The sequence below is a fragment of the Abramis brama genome (genome assembly GCF_963993115.1).
Source record: "Abramis brama genome assembly, chromosome: 12".
In the NCBI taxonomy this organism is placed as follows: domain Eukaryota; kingdom Metazoa; phylum Chordata; class Actinopteri; order Cypriniformes; family Leuciscidae; genus Abramis; species Abramis brama.
The window spans coordinates 25,032,722-25,053,398 of record NC_139974.1 but is presented as its reverse complement, the minus strand read 5'-3'; the positions used below and the strand labels follow the sequence as shown (position 1 = coordinate 25,053,398).

The following is a 20,677-nucleotide window of genomic DNA, read 5'->3' as shown; positions in this document are numbered from 1 at the left end:
TTTTGTAGGCTGACTAAAAGTAATGAAATTCAAGCATTTCCCTGAAAGCCCATGTATGCCCTGGTCGTTCAAATGGATAAGAGCTCTGTAGAAAATACTGACCTCAGTCTTAGTGAAACCTAAAATGTATTTTTGCTGCCATTGTGAGCCTTTTGAAAAAAGTGGAATGAGAACACATCTCACAGTGCAACTCACATTAACTGCTATTTTGCACAGTTACTTGCCAAGTTGATTCTCATAATTCAGGGCTCCAGACTGCGACTAAAAATATTAATTTGTGAGTGATATTTTTGCTGAGATCGCCACTGGCGACTATATAAATGTACATGTTATGATTTAAAAATGTTGTCTTTTTACCTGCTGTTCTGTGATGAGTAGCCCATCACATCTTTTGTCTTGTTGACGTAGCCTAGTAAAATGAGACGAGGCGCAGCAAAGTTGCAGTGGAAAAAAAAAACGAGCGCCAAAATTCACTCGGGGACAGCAAGGATCATCGTTCTGTGTCAGAAACGCGCGTCAAAACAAAAAATATCAGGCTATTTCAAAGAACTTTTGCCAGCATGTGAGAGAGAAAACGACGGAGACGTAAGTGCAGGAATAAGTACAACAGATAAACATGTCAGATGTGTGGACGCAAACTAATCGTTAACAATTCTAGTTTTTAATTGATACTGAATTGGATTCTTATTCTCAATATCGTTTAATCTTTGCTGTTTTCTGTTACTGCCTGAACTTCACATTATTTGTCACGCAGCCATCCATAATCGCAGTAAGATTAGCAGTTTTGCACTTAATTGTCACCTTTTAATGTATTTAATTTTATTAAAAAAATGAACAAACTTTCAGCTCTCAAATTCTGTCAATTTTATCACGAAATACAAGCAATAAATGTAGTTTTGGTGCTGTTTATGTGGCCTGACAGATCGCTCAATCAGCATTTCGACCTTGGAAAGAGCTTGTATAAAACAGCTTGAGAACAACCGTCACGTAACGTCAAATTTACCCCAGGCTCAGAAAAGCCATTCAAAGCTCATACACTTGTTAGTCAGCTAGAAAAATAACTATAGAAAGGGGCATTTTACAATATGATCACACAATCCTCATATTTTTACTTAACCTGTTGTCTACATGAGAAAGAATGGAAGGAGCTAAAAATGAAATTCAACAACGTCTGTATAATTGCTTATAAAGGGCTGTCTTTCACCAAATTTACCTCTCAGATACTAATGAAGAAAAATAGATTGGGTGTGTGTAGGCATGTGCCAGTATCAAATTTTCATGCTGCGATTAATTGATTGAGCTTTTATCACGGTATACGGTATTATCACAATATTTTAATTGCTATAATTATTAAAGGTTAAAAATTAACAAATTAAATTAAATACAATTTGGTTTTCATTATAATAAATTATGACAAGTAAAAATATAATACAAATGTAATATAGTGCACATATTTAGCAAAATACTCCTCTCTGTAGCTATTTTTTCTAGTCAACTAACGTGTTTGGTCATTAAATGGCTTTCCTGAGGTAAATGTAACGTTCTGTGACATAATTGTTCACCTGCAGTTTTATTGACCTCTTTCCGTGGTTGAAAAACACTGATTGATCGATATTATGTATGAGGCGTAAATACCTTTCGGTAAGTTGTACTGTATCTTTAAATAAAAAGTAACAGATGATCGGTTTACTTGAACTGAGGCGCTACAGCAATCGGTCACGTCACATTTACAAGCACCAAAACGGTATTTATTGTCTGAATTAATAAAATGGACAGAACCTGAGAGCTGAGAATTTTTTTCATATCAAAAGTAACCTGCTCTGTCTAGTCTGTCAGTGTCCTCTTTGCTCCGTGATTTTTCTCTGCGTGAGAAAATGGATGTGTGGCGCGAGAGCGTGTGAAAAGTGTCGATTGCGTGAGTCTCACGCTGACTGCGTAGAGTTGAAGGGGGATAAATCGTCGGCAGCGTTCCTCCTTCCGCCATGCTTCTCTATGTGAGGATTGTTTACATTAGACTAGAGTGCGCACTGCGCCGCATGCACACAGTGCTTCATGTGGGGATTGTTTACATCAGAGTGCGCACGTGTTTCACACAGCATATACACAGTGTTTGTTTAAGCGGTTGATGGAAAATAAGCTAATGCGCATTCTATAAATATAAATTCTGATCTATTATTTTTCACGGTATTTTGAAGTGCCCGCGATAACAATATCGTGCATATTCATTACCGCGATTTATCGCATTACCGAATACCGGCACATGTCTAGGTGTGTGCAAGACATACGACAACGTTTATAGGATGCATTAGGAGGCCACCAAACTATACTCAATGGCCAAGTGATGCTGACATTATTATGGTGACTGGCTCAGTTTCTGTGTAAAGAACAATTCTTTGTAACTGTATATGAAGTTGGAAAATAAATTCAGTTCCTACTTTAAGTGAATCTTAGTTCTCAGGACATCCACAAGATGGATGAAAACACTGATGCTGTAAAAGATCATGACAAACACATGACAATTTAAAAAAAAAAATGTTTTGTGGCACTTAAAAAAATAATTTGGTGCTTATTTATTTTGTTCCCTTATATGAGCCAATGACTCTAATTGTTTTTTTGTTTTGTTTTTTTTTTGGTCTGGAGCCCTGTAATTATATTTGGATTAATTACATTTCATTATTTTCATGTTATAACCTGTAACTGAGAATGAGTAATGTTATGAATTTTTTATTTTTTTTGGTTTGGCTTTTATTTTTGAATGGTAGTGATAATTTGCTCTAGGGATTGTTGTTGTTGTTGTTGTTTATTATTATTATTATTATTATTATTTTATTTTTTTATTTTTTTCATTGGAAGCTTTAATTAGCTGGTGAATGTTTATTTGTAGCAAGTCTGCTGTTTTGCAGGTTGCAGACTGCCCCTGCACAGACTTGCTTGCAGACACACAGTCCACCCTACCACTCATCTGTTTCAGTTTTATTTACGGGTTACGCTGGCTCTAAATTGAGTGTCAGTTGACCCCTCTCACTAAATGTAAACAGTGTCCTACCGGGTAACTTTTTCAAGCAGTTCCTTGGGCTAAACTTTCCTCCCTGCCTTCTCCTCACTCCCTTCTGCTGCTATCGTCTGGCCGTTTGCCCACATGCCCATGAGAAAAGCTTGAGTGAAAAGCACTTCAATCAGAAGTTTTGAAATCACAGAATAAAACAAAAAATGCCATGATTTAATAATGAAAATGATAATAGTGAAAATATTTATAATAATAACACAGCCTCTCCACAATTGACTGCAAGCTCAGGTTCACTTTTGAGTGCAACGCCTACATCTCTAATCCAAATGTACATCACAATACAGAAGAAATGATCTATTGCTATAGCCAATTCATTGCAATTTGGTTGTTTGTCATAAGAGAATATCTTAGTCTTGTTAAAATAGAATTGATAGTTTGTGAATCAGAATCAAATCATATTAGTAGCAAAGACCTGCTCAAGTTTGCGTGCCTGGTGATCAAGAATTAATATGTATACGGACAGTTACAGATGGTCACAGATATATCATGTCCCTAGTTTATAGTTTTACGTTGCAAAATTGATGTTTGCTTGCTAATTGGAGTACTTGGTTCTTATTGTGTTCTCTTTAGATGAGCTATGGACAGCATGGCCCAGGTAGTTATGGTCAGAACCAAGGTGGCTACTATGGACAACAAGGCCCTTCACCTCACGGAGGCCCCCAGCAATCTCCATACCCCCAACAGCCCTCCACTGCTCCAGGCTCTCAGCCCCCTTATTCCCAGCAATCCCCTGGTCCTCCCCATGGCCAGAGTGGGCCCTCTTACGGGCAAGCTCAGGGCCCCCATGGTCCCCCTCAGGGCCAACCTCCATATTCCCAGACTCCACAGTCACAGTCAGGACAGCCTTCCTACCCCCAGTCCCAGGGTCCCCCTCAGTCACAGGGTCCTTCTCAAGGCCAGCAAGGGTCTCAGTCGCAGCCTGGATACTCTCAACCACCCTCCGGTCCGGTTCAGCCTCCTCAGCAGCAGGGACCTTCACAACAGCAGCAGCAGGGCCCACCACAATCACAGCCACCCAGCTCAGTGCCACCTCAGTCATCCCAGCAACCTTCAGGACAGGGTCAGCCCTCACCTTACTCCCAGACCCCTCCGCTGCAGTCTCAACAACAACAGCAGTCGCCCTTCCAGCGCTTTCCTCCGCCACCTCAGGTAAAAACAAAAATAAATCTGACAGGTTATAACAGTGTCCAAATACTTGGAGGTGCTTCAATGAACGCTATCCTTACACAAGTGCTGAGTTTGTTGCCCTTCTACAAAATGATTCTACATTTTGTCGTCATCACTTTGTTCCTCAGGAGCTTTCTCAAGACTCCTTCAGCTCTCAATCTTCAGCTCCTTCCTCCAATCAGCCCATGGTGTCTGGTAAGAGTGGTCCAGAGGAGACCATGCAGGGACGACCTTCCAGTCTGCCTGTGAGTACCACGAATGTTTCAAACCAGAATAACGTAATGCCGTGCTAGCTTTCAAACAGTTTAAAGTGCTTGAGAGGTAAACACTCTTGCATCAAGTCTATGCAACTGCTTTGGTTACTCATCAGACTAATTTTAGATTATTTACCACTGCTAGCTTATGCTTTTGTGCCTTAAATGTATACAGACTTGTTCAAAATGTCTTTGTCTTTGGGATAGTGATTGGCTGGAAGGCAGTAGTCATAGCCAGTATTACACAGGGATCGGCAGGGATCAGCTCCGTGGCTATAAGGTAGTTTACGTGGGAACTGGCATTGAGCCTTTAATCAAGATTTGTGAGTTGTGAGGCCTGTGGTAAATATTTTACAATGTGTTCCTAAGTCATGGCTGTCCTGTCCTGCTCCAGTAGGGCCACCATCCTGCACAGTTTAGCTCCAGTCCTAATTAAACACAACCTGAACCAGCTAATCAAGGTCTTTAGGATTACTTAAACCCTCCAGGCAAGTGCATTGATTCAGAGCAGGTTGGAACTAAACTCTGCAGGACATTGGCCTTCCAGGAGTAGAATTGGACACTCCTGCCCTAAGTGCATCAGAATCGTGAAATTACCTGATGTTTTGGATTTCAACTGGGGTCAACTGCACTTAAGCAGCATATAGCATAAGCACTGCCTGCTAGACCACATCTCTGATATACTTGTTACTTTTGGATGGGTAGAAATTCTGAAAGTCTATGCTGCTAAATTTTCTGGTGGTGTTCTGTACAGCCTTGCATGAAAACGATTGCAGCAGGGCTCGGCAATAAGGACTGCCCGATGGCCTGGGGCCATTGTGAAAGATGCTCGGGACAGTTGACGGAATTGCCCTGATCAGGCCAGTGCTGCGTCATTAAGAAAGTTAATTTTTTGCATGTGTTTTTAAGTCGTCAATTTAAACGTTCAATCGATTTTAAGCTATTCAATCGCAAAAAGATGCGAAACAGAACTTGATCCAGTACTTGTGTGCTGTTTTCTGTGCACGCACACATAGAGAGCCTAACAGCTCTTGGTGTGGTTGCCAGAGTACGGAATGGAGTTCTCATTCGCATCGTCTTGTGCTTGCACGGAAAAATACACACACAACAAAAGTATGTCAAAATCCTGGCGAGTATTCTCGTGAACAGCCTTTAACAACGTCTTAACGTTAAACAGGTGAGAAACTAAACGCATGCATTGGCTCTTAAAGTGACAGCAATATAAAAAGACAAAAAGAAAATCACTCTCATCTTGACTAAACAACTTTTATAGCTTTAACATGTTAATCTATATTTGATTTATACAGTGAAGTCTGTGCAGTGTTATTTTACGTTTGTTTGGTTTTTCAGTTTCTGTAGGTAATACTTAATGCTTAGAATACCACTGTGAGACCTACTGTTTAATTTGTATCTTTTGTTCTTTTGTATATTTATTTTTGCTGTTGCCTGTATTTTTTTCTTTTTCTTATTTTATTATTGACTATTCACTTGTCTTCAATATTGTTTGAAGTTTATTGTAGTTTTTGCTGTGGAATCAAAATTGAATTGGAAAATTGTGACATTTCACTGGTATCAAATTTTGGTGGGTTATTTATTAGAATGTTACATGGGTCAAAACAACAACATATTTATTTATTTTTTTTTTTATTTTTTTTAGACTATTATTTTATATATTATTACTAGACATTATTTTGGCAGGGCAAGTAAAAATTGGAACCTCTGGCCCAAAGGGCAAATAGAAGAAATCCTTAGCATTGTGCCTTGTGCATCATTCTTTGAAAGAACTTTTGTTTCATTTCGCAACTGAGTGTTATTGTGTGATCTTGATTTGTCTAATTTACCCAGCATAAACCTTTTATCATGCTACATATTGGTTACTAGGTTTACGTACAGTCCAAGATCAGCGTGGATGCCAAAAGTCGGCTATGCAAGATTAGTTGCTTTTGGAAATCAGGTCAGCAAAAACCTGGAGGTTTGCACTTCACTGTCACTGTGAAAAAACATGCAGGATATGGCGCATGCGTGTGTTTGCATATAAGGTTAGCAGATACAAATAGCTCATTCAGAGCAACAGTGTGTCCAAAATTTTCAAATAAGCTGAGAATTAATGAGAGTGAGAGAAAGTGTCTTATAGAGAGCTGGCAAATGACTGGAGCTCAAGGGCTTGAGAAGGTAAAAGGGGGGATGAGTGAGTGAGAGAGAGAAATGAGATCGTTTGGTATCTGCCAGTGGGGGATGCCCTCAGGATGTGATGATCTCTTTATTTATTTATTTATATATTTCTCTTACGTAGCCAGTGACTGAGATTGGCCGAGATTTTATTCAATCCAAGGAATCCCCATGGTTGCCTGCAGGAAAGGCAATAATGTAGCCCTCGATTGACCCCTTCTACCATCAACATCTCCCTCATGCTCTGCTCTCACGGTAGATTAGCCCCTATTGCTTACTTTAGCCTGGCTGACACCAAAGGTAAAACCCCTCCAAATCACTACCTGACCTGCATGGGAGTTATCCAGCTGTGTAACAAAACTACTAGAAGCTTAATGGTACTGCTATGCTGAGAAAAAATACTGGGCATATGCGTATTGTTACTGGGTTTATTTGTTTTAGCATCTTCATTTTCCACTCCTTGTAGTCTAAAAGTCTTTAGCCATACTACATATATATAGTGCTTCCACCTCCTGGAATTATTAGACTTTTAAGATCTTTTAGATTAAGTCTTCATTTGTTGGTTTTTGAGGACTGATTTCATGAACGTTAATGTCGATTAAAGCTGCCAACTGCTGAGACATTTCAGAGAGTGAATAGGGACCAGTTTAACTGGTTCAGCTGGTTTCCTGACAGTTGTTGCTTCACACTGCAACGAATGAACAAGTCTAGCAACTGTACACTTTGTCAGCTCTCTGTGAACTGTTTGTTCTCATGCATGTTTTGCCGTCTTCACTGAAGGATATTTACAACATTCTTTAACGTTTGATTTAGTTGTGGCTGCTGTAGCTGAATTTCTAAAGCCATTTCTTTGTGTAAATCAGTGAAATCATTGCACACTGTTCAAAGAATAAAAAACTTTGTCCTTTTTAATCTTTTAAAAAATGCATCTCGCTCCACCTATTAAAAAAAAATCTGTTTCGGCTGATGTCACTGAGGCCACACACATAAACGTGAAACGTGAGTATAAGGCTACTGATTTTAGTATTGCTGTTCTAAAATCTTGCTAATGGTTAAAACAGTAACTTCTCTAACCTTCAAAACACTCAACCATGGTGAATGAAGATATATTCTGTTGCTTGGCTTGTCATGTGCTGTTGGATAGCCCTGTCCACAGTAAAGCCTCATTAGATAAAAACCTGTCAGGTTGCGCAGTATTTTTGCTTTTAAAGTGTTATTTTAATTAGATTAGAGTTGGATTGTTGAAGTGTTGTGTTTAGATTAATTAATTGAAATACTTTTAAATCATCCTGTGCCCCCTCATGGATGTTTGCTGAGGCCCCTATTGGGCCCTGGTCGAGAACCACCATGTTAAAGGGATGTTAGTACCTTTTTATTAAACCAGTACAGCGCACAACCACAGTTCACTGTGCCTTATATAACCTAGTGCACTGATGCTTTTAAAAGTTTTTCTGCTGTAAATAAGTGTGAAGCCACATTCAGTGATTGGCAATTATATTGACAACAAAAAACATTGGACTTGTGGGTTTATGCTGGCAAGATTCTACCTTCAGACAGCTTTTTCATGAGCTTGCATTTGTCTTAGTTAATACCCATTTGGCATATTCCTCTGTAGACGCACTCTGGTTTACCATAATGTCTCAGTCATATGTATGCTGATACGTGCCAAGATCGGGAAAGACAGAAAGCTGGAGCTGATCAGATACTGGGGAGAATCTGAATCCAAAAAACTGATTCCCCAGATTGTGTCTTCATAGGCAGAAAGACTGGGCATCTTTTGCTGTGATCCTGATTAATTAGTTTTGAATTATGTTTTTTCTTTTTCATTTCCCAAATTAATCTCAATGCAGTGTGGTTCATATCAGTCGAGGATCAAATCAAATCCTCTTCCATTTGGTTGATGATAATGGTGTTTATGTCCGCATATATGAGTGAGAGAGATCTGGCGGGGGGAGATTTCCAATAGCTTGGGATTTCAATGTGGGATGCCCTGGAAGTGATATATCCTATTTGTGTGTGAGAGAACATGAACACTTCCTTCAGTCTTTTCTAATCTCCTCCAGTTCCTTTCTGATGGGCTTTTGTGCTCCTTCCTCAAAGTGCGGCTAATCCGAAGCAGTATCCGCCTCCTCTCTGTACTTCTAAACTCCGCCGTGACTTCAGGGGTCTGTCACCCCCGGCCCCTTGTTTCCCCCGCTGCCTTTATATATCACACACTCTTCCTTTCTAAGGAAATATCCTCAGTGTCCTGTAAGTGCTCCGTTTGAATCGTCCCTTAAACTTTGTCCATGATCTTTTTGCAGGATCTTATTCTGAGATGCATAATAAGTAAATGTGCTCAGGCCTGGAGGGGAAGGTCACATGCTTGTCACATGCTCGTTCGTTTTTTCCCTCTTCCTCCCATTGGAAAGGTTTTATGGAGTAGTAATTCTGACTCACAGGGGCACGGACCGTTGGGAACGTGAGAGGCGCGAAGAGAAAATTTGGGTGGAATACAGTGAGATGACAATAAAACTCCACAGTAAGGCCTGGTATCGGCCACTAGTTCATGATACACATCACAATATCATATCATATCTTATATGCAATCTTAATATGTAAAAAAAATATATAAATATTTATTTATTTATTTTTATTTTATTTTTTATTGTTGGATGCCCGTCAATCATGTGCAACTGGGCAACACTCTTGCAATGCACATTTTAATTCAGTGTTTGCAGATGTGGTTTAGAATTAATAACTGGTTCTTATACCGAACTAGTTCCTTAAAAAAAAAAAAAAAAAAAAGTTGAATTATGTAGGAAACACTGCTAGGAATGAAAGCAAATAGATATTAAGTGGAGAAAGAGGGCGTCAGGATGGATTGAGGCAGGAAATTGATAATGAAAAAAGAAATGGAAGTAAATGGAGGAAAAGTGTATTGGAAAGAGAGGGCAAGCAAGTTTCACACAGGAACCCCAATGGCTGACATCATTTTAAGACCACCCGCATTTTCTCCAGCACTCCCACCCTGACAGACCACGAGTGCCAAGTGCTCCAGTACTGTCGGATGTCTGCGGCTCTTTCCATCCATCTTTCCAATCTTTCTGTCCTGTTCATTTTCACTTAGTTTCCCATCTAACAGTTTTGTCTTTGTTGCAGTTTCCTTTTTTTTATGCTCTTTGTTGTGCTGTCTGTTTGCAGAGTGGTGTATTTATGGGCATCTTTTTACTCTTCAAATTTTTTTTTGGTATTCTGTAGCTTTTATATTTATTAATAGCATTTGCTAAAGCAAGCCTAACTATTACTCTTGCTCATGCTTAGGGTTAGGGATTTCAACAATTGTTGCTCAACCCTCCACTGTTTGAGGTATGAACATGAATGATGCCTCATAAATTGTGTCTTGAGATGGGGAGAGATGGTAATTTTCCAAATAATCAGATATAAGATTTTTGCCCGGTGGAGATTAAAGGAATGTTATGGAAGCCCGTTTCCACTACGAAATTAAAAAATAAAGTAATAAAGACCTTTTAATATCACAATTGTAACTTTATTTCTCCAAATTCTGAGTTTATATCTTGTCATTTTTAGTTAATATCTTGCAGTTCTGACATTTTTTCCTTCAAAATTTGCAATAGAAATGTGCAATTCTGAGAAACAAGCCAGAATTGAGGTATAAACTCACAATTGTGATCAATCCTATTTTCCTGAGTATTACACAATTATAGATTTATCATAATTACAACTGTTCGTATATATTTTGAGTTAAGGTAATTACAACCTTGTATCTCATATATATATATATATATATATATATATATATATATATATATATCTCCATCTATCTGTATGTGGTATCACGTTGGCACTCTCGCAATGTGGCGGCGTTTTGCACTTTGACATGCACTACTGCAGTGTTTATCACTGGACACCAGATTGAAGTATTTAACTTTAAAATGTAAAAAATTTTCTAATGGGAAACAGACATTTTCTCTTGACAGACTTATGAACTAGATTACAATGTAATTAGTTTATAAGTCTATAATTCTGCTGCAGTCTCTTTTTAACTTTTGCTCTCTGTGTGATCTGAATGTTGTTCAGAAGGCAGCGGTTCAGCGTAGATCTCGGCCTGTTTTGTGATGGCTGTGCCTTTGCAGTATTCAGAGTCTGGGGCGTGTTTCCTGTTGCTATTCTGGGTCTTCCTGTGTGCGCGTGGCTTATTCATGTTCATGGGCTTCAGGTTGCTCTTGTTCATGCGCTCTCTGTTGCACAGTTTTTCCCTCATTCTGTGTGTTAGCTTAATTAACAGAATCAAGCACGGTGCAAGAAAAGCTGCAGTATTAGATTGCATTTTGTGCTTTTCCAAGAGATTTTTTGAAAAAAAGGATTTGTGTATCAAATACATTTTCACTTGTATTTTTGTCTTTTCGTGTTCTCCCTCCCTTCGTTGTCTGTCTCTCGCACTCTTGTTCACACACCCACTCTTAGCCCTCCAGCCCCCCCCCCCCCCCCCCTCTCTCTCTCTCAGCGCTTCTGCTCGGCTGACGGCAGCACAAAGGCCGTGTCTCACTGCAGCACTCTCTCTCTCTTTCTGTCTACTGCCTCTCCCATTATTTCTATTTTTCCTCATCTTTCCTCTTCCATACTTTTCTGAATTGCATCAATCCAGTGTTTTTATTTAGTTTTTTTTTTTTTTTTTTCTTGTAGATTTGCAGATGGGGTTTAGAATTAAGAACTGGTTCTTAGTCAGAATCAGAACTAGTTCCTTTTTTTAAAAAGACACCGTCATCCATAATATTCATGATGTTCAGTTTCATTAGTGGCTCTTAAGTGTCAGCCTCCATCCTCAGGGCTGGGTGGTATGGTGATATGTACCGTGTGGTGGTAGAAATGTCAACGGGAAGATTCTGTTATACTGTTTACCTTTTTATATCTTTGGTGTGATTTAATTCAAGCGGCAAGCAGAAAACTATAGTGTGGATACAGATGGATGCTTCCAATGTAGATTGATTATAATGAAAGTGCGTTTTCATGTAGGGATGTGCTGCTGTAAGTAACAATTGCAGTGCTGTATTACTATTGGAATTTTACTGGTTTGCACATTTATTTTCGTAAACTACTTAGAAATGTGGCTTATGCAATCCTATTTCTAAAGGTCTACTGAATTAAGCCTGTTGTTTTTAACTTGTAATGCTGGATGCACCCATTCACAATATGCTCCTGATCGCATTAATGAAAATTTGCTGGCAAAAAAGGTGCATTGTCTATTGTCATTAGTTTAGCGATGTATGAAGCACCATTCATACAGAAGTCACTTTGAAACCAGCCAGCTTTCTGTTGGTCAACACAGTGAATCTTTGTGACCAACTGAACCTGTTGCTAAATCTGTGTGGGGACATATTTTGGCATAATTTGAAATTCACGATTGTGTGAATTCCTATTGAAATGGCTGTGTTTTGCGCACAAAAATTTGCTGAATGGTAAATGTGACCGCGCTTATTTATATTGCAAATAATTAGTGTTGCACGATTAATCATATCGCGATGTCAAGCCTATGTGATTATATGACGCAAAATGCTGCGATTTTATGAAATTAATAAATGCATGTGTGGACATGACAACCCATTCTCTCTGAGAGCTGTTTGCCCATTTTCTACATACAATATAAAGAAGACCAGACAGTTTCAGTTTAGGCAGTGGCACGTGTGGCGAGTATGGTCACGTCATATGTGCAGCGCGGAGAACAGGTGAAGATGGATGCCAAGCAGACGGAGACTGAACTGGTGTCCAGAAAAAATTCTACCTTTATATGGCGATATTTTGGTGATAAGATAACTGAAACTGAGCAGAGAGAGCAGGACTGCAAACTCTCACTCATTCAGCGTGAGACTCAAGCAATTGACACTCTTCACACGCTCACCCCACACATCAATTTTATAACGCAGAGAAAAATCGCGACGCAAAGAGGATACTGACACCAACAGACGAGACAGAGCAGGTTACTTTTGATATGAAACTAATTCTCAGCTTTCAGATTCTGTCAATTTTTTTACGAAATTCAAACTATAGCGGTTTGGCGCTGGTAAATGTGACATGGCAGTCAGATCGTGGTCGTGAACCGAACATCTCTTACTCTTCACTAGTTAATAGTAAATAAACACGAATGAACAACTTACCGAAATGTTTATGCCTCACATATCGATCAATCAGTGTTTTTCAACCACGGAAAGAGGTCGATAAAACAGCTGGAGAACAATGTCACATAACGTTACATTTACCTCAGGAAAGCCATTTGATAGCACGTTAGTTGGCTAGACAAATTATATATAGTGTATTTTGTGAAATATGTGCACTATATTAAATATTTATTATTTTTACTTATATCATTAAAATATTGTAACATTTTTATTATAGCCTAGTAAAAATCACATTATATTTAATTTGAGTTATTATTAACCTTTAATAATACCAGCTGACAGGGCTCTCTGTATGTTTACAGCATTAGGTGAGTTTTTTTCTTGAAAAGGATTTATATGTACCTACTGTCGCTAATATTTATCCAAATTAATCGATATTGAATCAAGATCGGATTCAAATCACAAGATTTGAATTGAAATCGTGAAATTTGTCAAGCAATAATAAAAACAGTAGCCTACCAGTCATTGTACCATGTAAATATTGTAACATGTTATCACTAAACTTAACAAATTTCTGTTTAGTTACCAAATGTTTTGACAATCACAATACACATCCTGCTTGAATGTTCAAACTATCTTATTTTCATGAGCATACTTGTTCTTATTTATTGTTCTATTTATTTTATTCTATTGTACTATTTAGACTAACAAGTTTGCAGTAATGCGAAGATGTCATTATTTCATTTTGTAAAAAAAAATATATATTTTAATTTGAAAACACTGTGCATTTAGTTGTTGTTGCTAGTTTGAGTTGAGAAACACACATTTCAGCATTATCACTAATCTGTGTACGTTTTCCTTGATAACAAAGCAAGTTGACTCATGAAACCATTTGTTTATTATATCGCTATCGCAATATTGGCCTCAACAATCGCAATATGACATTTTCCCCAAATCGTGCAGCCCTACAAATAATCTTATCTATCAACATCCAAATAAAAAAGAGAAAATAATCAAATGAGAGAAAGTACATTTGTGACCCCGCCTGTGAAAACCCAGCTAAAGTAAAAAAAAAAATTGTGATTCACAGTTTTCTACGTAAAATCATCCTACATAATGTAAAGAACATTCTGTGAAAATATAACCTTGATACTTGATATCTTTAATATTGACTAAGACCATCATCAGAAAATCATGTTCTTGAGAAATTCCAATGTAAAAACAAGTAAAGCTAATTTTAAATTTTTTTTTTTTCCCCAATGCATTTGAATCATAATTATCTTGACTATATGCCATATACCACATTACAGCTGAAATTCTCCCATTTTCAATGAAATTATGATAGTTATGGGAAAATGATCATATGTATATTAAATGACATTTTCTACTGATATTTCACTTTACTAATACATTTATACAAATCTTTACAGTGAACTGACTTTGTAAATCAAGTTCATGACATTTTCTACTGATGTTTCATTTTACTAATAAAGTTATACAAATCTTTACAGTGAACTGACTTTGTCAATCAAGTTCTTATGGTTAATATACATATTCTCAAATTCTGGGTACCATAAGAACTTGATTTACAAAGTCAGTTCACTGTAAAGATTTGTATAACTTTATTAGTAAAATGAAATATCAGTAGAAAATGTCATTTAATATACATATATAAATTAATTAATATATAAAACATCAATAGAAAATGTCATTAATCTCTTTCTGGACTGTTTTGTAACATTTGTAGTAAATCCGGGACAAAAAAAATATTATTAATAATTACTAGGCTAGATTAAAAATCCCAATTACTCTTTTCAGCGTGAGTAACACATTGAGAGATTTTTTTCGTGGCTTATTGTGCTTCTTAACGTTTTTTCATTCGTGGATGTTCTATTCGTACAAACTGAAACGGAGGATAATTACCATTATCCTCCAGAAAGTAATCCTCTGTAAGACCAATTAAGTCATAATTTGGGACATTTCCACCGAAATGTATAGCATACAAACTGTTTAAACAATCAGCTATCTTCTGTTCCTCGCTCTTCGTGTGCCACCATGTCAGATAGGGAATTAATCATCCCAATGCATCGGCATCCAACAACCGAATTGTTTCGACACATAGCAGGCATAAAATGTCCTTAAAATAAGATGCTTATCTTGGCAGAATATGGAGTTACAAAACAAATAAGCTGTTCCTGAAATTTCGGTGATGACACGAACAAATCCACACAGAAATCGGAACCCGGCTTAAGTTGCAATTTTCTTGCATTTCCCGAGACTGACCTGATTGTTGCTTGTGTGGATTGATATTAAGGTCTGTTTGCTCTCTCTAATTTTAGAAAAGATGTTTCTGAACCAAATGATACAAGAATCAGCAGGTGTTTCTGTGACGAAAGTAAACCAGAGATGATTAAAATCAATGTTTAGGAAGCCAACTTTCTTTTTTTTCTTTTTTTTTTCCGCTAAATATTAAAACGTAGTGTCAATAAAATCATTAATTTCAGTATTTATCATGTATCTCAAAGCCCATTGTATAATCTATCATTTAGGTGGGGTCACATTTTATTTGTAAAGTATTTATTTGCCTGAAAGATACCCGGGTTTTGTATTGAAAAATGTCCTACATAAATAACTGTATTATACAGATATAAATTTGCAACTGTGATATGATTTGAAATCTATGAAAATGCAGACGAAACATCGCACTGAAATACTAGAAAGCCATACTTATACGGCAGTATTTCCTACACTACTTTTCAGGCATGTTTGTTCTTTTTCATATACATAGGCCCGGTTTCACAGACAGGGTTTAGATTAAGGCCTTAGTTCAATTAAAACATTTAAGTAGCTTTTTTAAATGTGCCTTAGAAAAACATTACTGGTGTTCATCTTGAGGCAAAACAATTGCTCTAATATATTTTAAGATATGTCAGTGCAAGTTGCTTTCAGTTAAAAAAAGATCAAAGATGCATTTTAGTCTGGGACTAGGCTTAAGCCTTGTCTGTGAAACCAAGATATGTTAATGTAAACCAGGTTAATGTATTTAGTACTTAAAATCGTACAAATACTTAATGATTTGGGGTCTGTAACAATTCCTTAAGTGGATTTGAAACCAGAAACCCATTAAGTTGCTTACGATTCCTATCCTTATTTGCAAATCTCAGTTCTCTCGTCTCTTATTCTCGGCCTACAGCTCCAGCAGTTTTTCCGTGTTGTATCCGCATCTCCGGCCCTCTGCTCTGCTCAGCTCTGACTCTGGGGCCGCTCTTCTGTGGGAGGGGCGTTGCTCTGGAGGAGAAGAGGCAGACAGGCTGTTTTTTTTCCTCTGTCAGACACCCAGCCCCCCAGTATCCACCTCTCCTCCCTTCTCTCTCCCTCTGTTTTCACCCAGACTGGGCGGCTGCCTCCCTTACAGAAGCATCTGTGGTTCCCGCTACTATTGTGACCCACACAATAGACCCCCTAATGCACTCATACAGAGAACCCCTCCCCAATGAGAGAGAGAGAGAGAGAGAGAGATTAGTCCAGATGCTTGTGAATAGATGTTTTTATTTGCCGCTCTGACGGTGGTGCCCATATGATGTGGTTACGTTTGGCTTACAAAATTGTTCAGTGTGTCACTAAAGGATATTTTTACTTGTGGAAACCCTTAGTTGTTACAGTAATCTGAACATATTTTATATGGTACAGTTATTAACCAAAAATGTAGGATAAATACCTAAAGACATCGAGAGTATTCATCAGACTTTGGCTGTATCTGAAAGCTTAAAAAGGCTGCCTTCAGATGATGCATCAAGGCATGTCCGAATACAAAGTTAGCTTCACTTCCTGTCTCCTGAGATACCTTCATCTGATCAATTTTTGAAGGCAGCATAGATGTGTCCTTCGCTTCCTTTGATATCACACAATCCTGTGCTTTCCATTCTGAAACAGTTGAGCTAATAAACAAAGATGGCATCTGAAAGTAACGGTTGGTGGTCACTTTGTGTGTAAATGTACATTTTTGACAACGTTTTCCACTTTTGATGTAATTTCTATCGAGAAATTACTATTGTACTAATTAAATATTCTCTTGGTTTTCACCAAAGCTCTCTATTTTGCTGTAGATCATTAAACTGTTACGTTGCCTCAGAAGTCTGCCTGAAATCAGTTTCGTACGATACCTTCATGTGCAAACGCTGCCTGCAAAGTCATTGTCTGATAGGGCAGCGAGGCAACAACTCAACTGCCTACGTTTTTGGACGCAGCCCTTGGCTCTATGGCTCCAGCTTTGATTGGTTTACTGGTAAATCCAATCACAGACATTCAATCACCCTTAGAGAGAGTGACCATGGCATATAGCGCAACAGTCAGGTTCCGGAAAAATCCCATTCATTTTCCCTAGGGAAAAATTGAGTTGTAGTGATTAATGTGTAAGAGGTTTCAAGACGCGCCAGGAGCTCTGAGGTTAAGTGATGATATACGTTTCCGAAAAAGCCGATAGTCAGTGTGATTTTTTTATTTTATTTATTTATTATTTATTTTTTTTATATTTTTTTTAACTCGCTTGTACTACGTCATCATCAACCGTCATAGTTCAATTTCAGTACTCAAGAACACAAGTACAGTGGACTCATGAAAGTATACCCAGATGTGTTCTGGATATCGAGGATGCATCAAATGCAGACTTGAGAGAATCGAACCGTTACAAATACCAGAAGAGGCGTGGCAGTCGAAGTACGGAAGCCTGTAAGCTTTAAACTTCTCGTTCTCACTTAAGATATTCCCCCCGTTGCAAGCTTGCAAATATGTGACGGCTCGTGAAAGTAAACATTTGTCCGTTTGTTTTGCTTAATTTGAATAAATTGATAACCTAAAGAAAGCCTGCAGTATTTTTGTTTGCATATTGAAGAATCTTAACATTGACCAAACATAGGTAACACATAGGCTACTCATTTTCATAAATACATGCGGTAAAGTAAAAAAGATATCAAAATATATAAAAGCAATGTCTATAATAATATGAAAGAAATGTTTTAATAGGTTATGACACTTGTTTGTGATTGTTGTATTTATTGTGATATAATACCTTATACCGATACCTATATCACTGGTATGTACCGGACCGAATCAGAACGCAGATTTCAGTGCATCATTTCGGTGCCACTTAAATGCCTGAGCTGTCGAGGTGGCGGCAAGGGACTGTCTTTGAGCGAGTCGTTAAACCGTTCATTCAACCAACACGTTCAACAACGCAGATTCATTGAAAGTCTAATGTAATGAAACAAGGTGTTGAAATTATTTTACCTTTGAGCGCCACTTTACAAGGCTCGGCTGAGCAGCAATGCACTGCTTGGTCAACACTGAAACTGATGTGTCACTTCATAGAGACCAATGGCATTGATTTAATGAATTTTCCAGCGCTGACGCCATTCATGGGAAATACCCTTAAACGTTAAAAGGATGATACGATAAAGATTTTGCTCTCCGTGGACATGGCAAACTTATTATTTTTTTTATGAATATATGACTTGACCGGAAGGACAGACGCAGGTAATCACACGCGCTAAGTCGATCTCTCTCGTTCACTGTCTGTTTAGGCTTGTTAAGTGCAAATCCATGGAGCCCCTGTACAAATCACCATGATAAACAGTCTTGTTATCATTTATTTATTTAACATTCAATACACATCCACGAAGTGCAAAACAAGGGCATAGCCTCATGGGAAAAAAAACAACAAAAAAACGTGAATATCGCGGTTGCATGCATTCCTCTACTAATGCCTATTATTAGTACTGTAACTTATTTAGTGTTAAATTATTGTAATTGGATTAGGTGGCTTAGGTTTTATTGTGAATTTATGTAAAGTTGTTTTTTTGTATTTCTTATTTTTATATATTTAAGTATACTTTACACTTTTAATATATTGTTCAATTAAAAAAAAATCCTTTAATGTCATCCATTGTCGTTTTGTGGCTCTTTTAAGTATCAGTTCAGTTACCATTTAGGCGCTGGTACTGTTTTAAAAGTATCAATTTGGCACCGGTATCGTTAAAAAAACACACAAAAAAACGGTACCCTACCCTATTTATGATATGCTGGGACGGTCAGTTGAGCAAGATCGCAGCACATCTCAATTCTCACAAAGATCGCATCCTTCCAAGTTCGCCTAGCAAGACTGGTCTCAACGAGAACACAAGTCCGTTCTTAGAATTGAGAAACAACCCCAGTATAGAACTCCATTACCCATAATATTCAAAAGAGATCCACCAATCAGAGAATCAAAATTAGCAGTCTTTACTAGCAAACCTATTTTGTGACTTGATGTATTTTTTTATTACTTAAATTAATTTCACAATGATTGAAATTCAGTAACAAATATACACAGATGTTCCAAAACAGGCTTAATTTATTTTTATTTTTATTTATCCAAGAGCAATTTTGCGCCTGCACTGTTCATGGTGACGTTCAGTCCGGGCCAGCACTCCAGAGGGGATTAGGGGGCGTTCACATGGGACGCAGTGCCAAGACCCCTGGGGTCTTGAAGTGTTTTTTATAGAATGCATGATTTAACAAGAGTATTTATAACTTGGCACAAGATGCTGAAACAATGCAACAGCCAGTTTATTTGTTGAGTATTTGAGATGAGAAAATTGCCCTTGGAAAGATCCGTAGTTTAGGGTGACGTGAGGATATGATCATGGAGTGTCAAAAGTGAGTTATCAGCTATTAGCAAAGCTCAATAAATGAAACCAAATCGCTTATTTTCTTCTCAATGTCTTTCTGAGCTAGTGCAACTTGTAACTCTTTACAATGTGAGTGGAAGGGCTGCACAATAAATAAAAAAAATTAAAAATCGCTATATGGCTCCTTTTTAATTAAATATACTCACTGCACGTTTTGAAGCACAGCACCGTAGCCACAAGCAGCTCATGATCTGATGTTTTCAGTATCTCAGACTATATATCTTTATTATATAATTATTATATAGGGCTGCAACAACTAATCGATAAAAACGATAGTGAAAATCATCGACACTGTGCATGGAAAACTTCCGCCAGTCGCTTCAAATTACAGCACTGAGTAATGCATTTCTATGGACAAAATGTATCTAAAGACAGAGTGAGCTGCTGCGGGAATATGGTACGTGATCCAAGCTGCCCAAAACATGAGAATTCTTTATTTTAATCTTCAAACTAATGCATTTAGCGTAATGTTTAACATGGCTTGTCCTGTCAGGTGCTTTGACAGATGCGTGTGCTGTTTAATGTATGATGTTTCCTCAGCGCAAAACTTTTATTTTACGGTTATATTCTTATCTGTAAGTGTAACACATTCACGAGTATTTCCATTTTGCATGAAGGTTCGTCCTGACAGTCTGCGTTAAACAGACAAGGACATATTAGAGAGGGAGACAATTAATATTCAGTGCAAAAATGTTCATCCCGCTGAAATATCTGTTGTTGGGCGTTAAATTTAGGTTTAACCCTCTGAGGTCTGAGCTGTTTTCTGGGCCCTGGAGGTGTTCTGACATGCTCTGACATTTCTGGTTATTTCTGTTACTTGTGACATTTTCATGGCTAAAGTCTAATTACACTGTATTCAGCACAAACTCTGCTACAATAATATATCAACAGCATGTATGTAAAAGTTTGTAGTTTTGAGATAATGACATTTATGCGTGGTTTTTGAAAATACAAAAAAAAATTCTCACTGAAATAAGGCCATGAAACCCATACTGATTATTTCTTCACAAGACTTTTGAAAATTGTATGACGTAGCCTAGAATATTTGCTGCAAAACTATGTGAAAATCACCCTGACTGCTCATTCAGATAAGACAATATATTGATTTAAAATTTTTACGACGTGTTTTGTGTGAAAAAGCCTTATGCGAGAGCTCATTAATATGTAAGCTTTTCTCAC

General features: G+C 37.7%; 1 protein-coding gene across 1 annotated transcript in view; it reads left to right on the top strand.

Moving 5' to 3' along the window:
• arid1ab (AT-rich interactive domain 1Ab) overlaps positions 1-20,677 on the top strand; it is an 81,025-nt gene that overhangs the window by 29,581 nt on the left and 30,767 nt on the right. The window contains exons 3-4 of the mRNA XM_084130860.1: positions 3,638-4,216; positions 4,363-4,479. Of these exons, the coding sequence (XP_083986986.1) occupies positions 3,638-4,216; positions 4,363-4,479 (696 nt within the window). The remainder of the gene's footprint in view (positions 1-3,637; positions 4,217-4,362; positions 4,480-20,677) is intronic.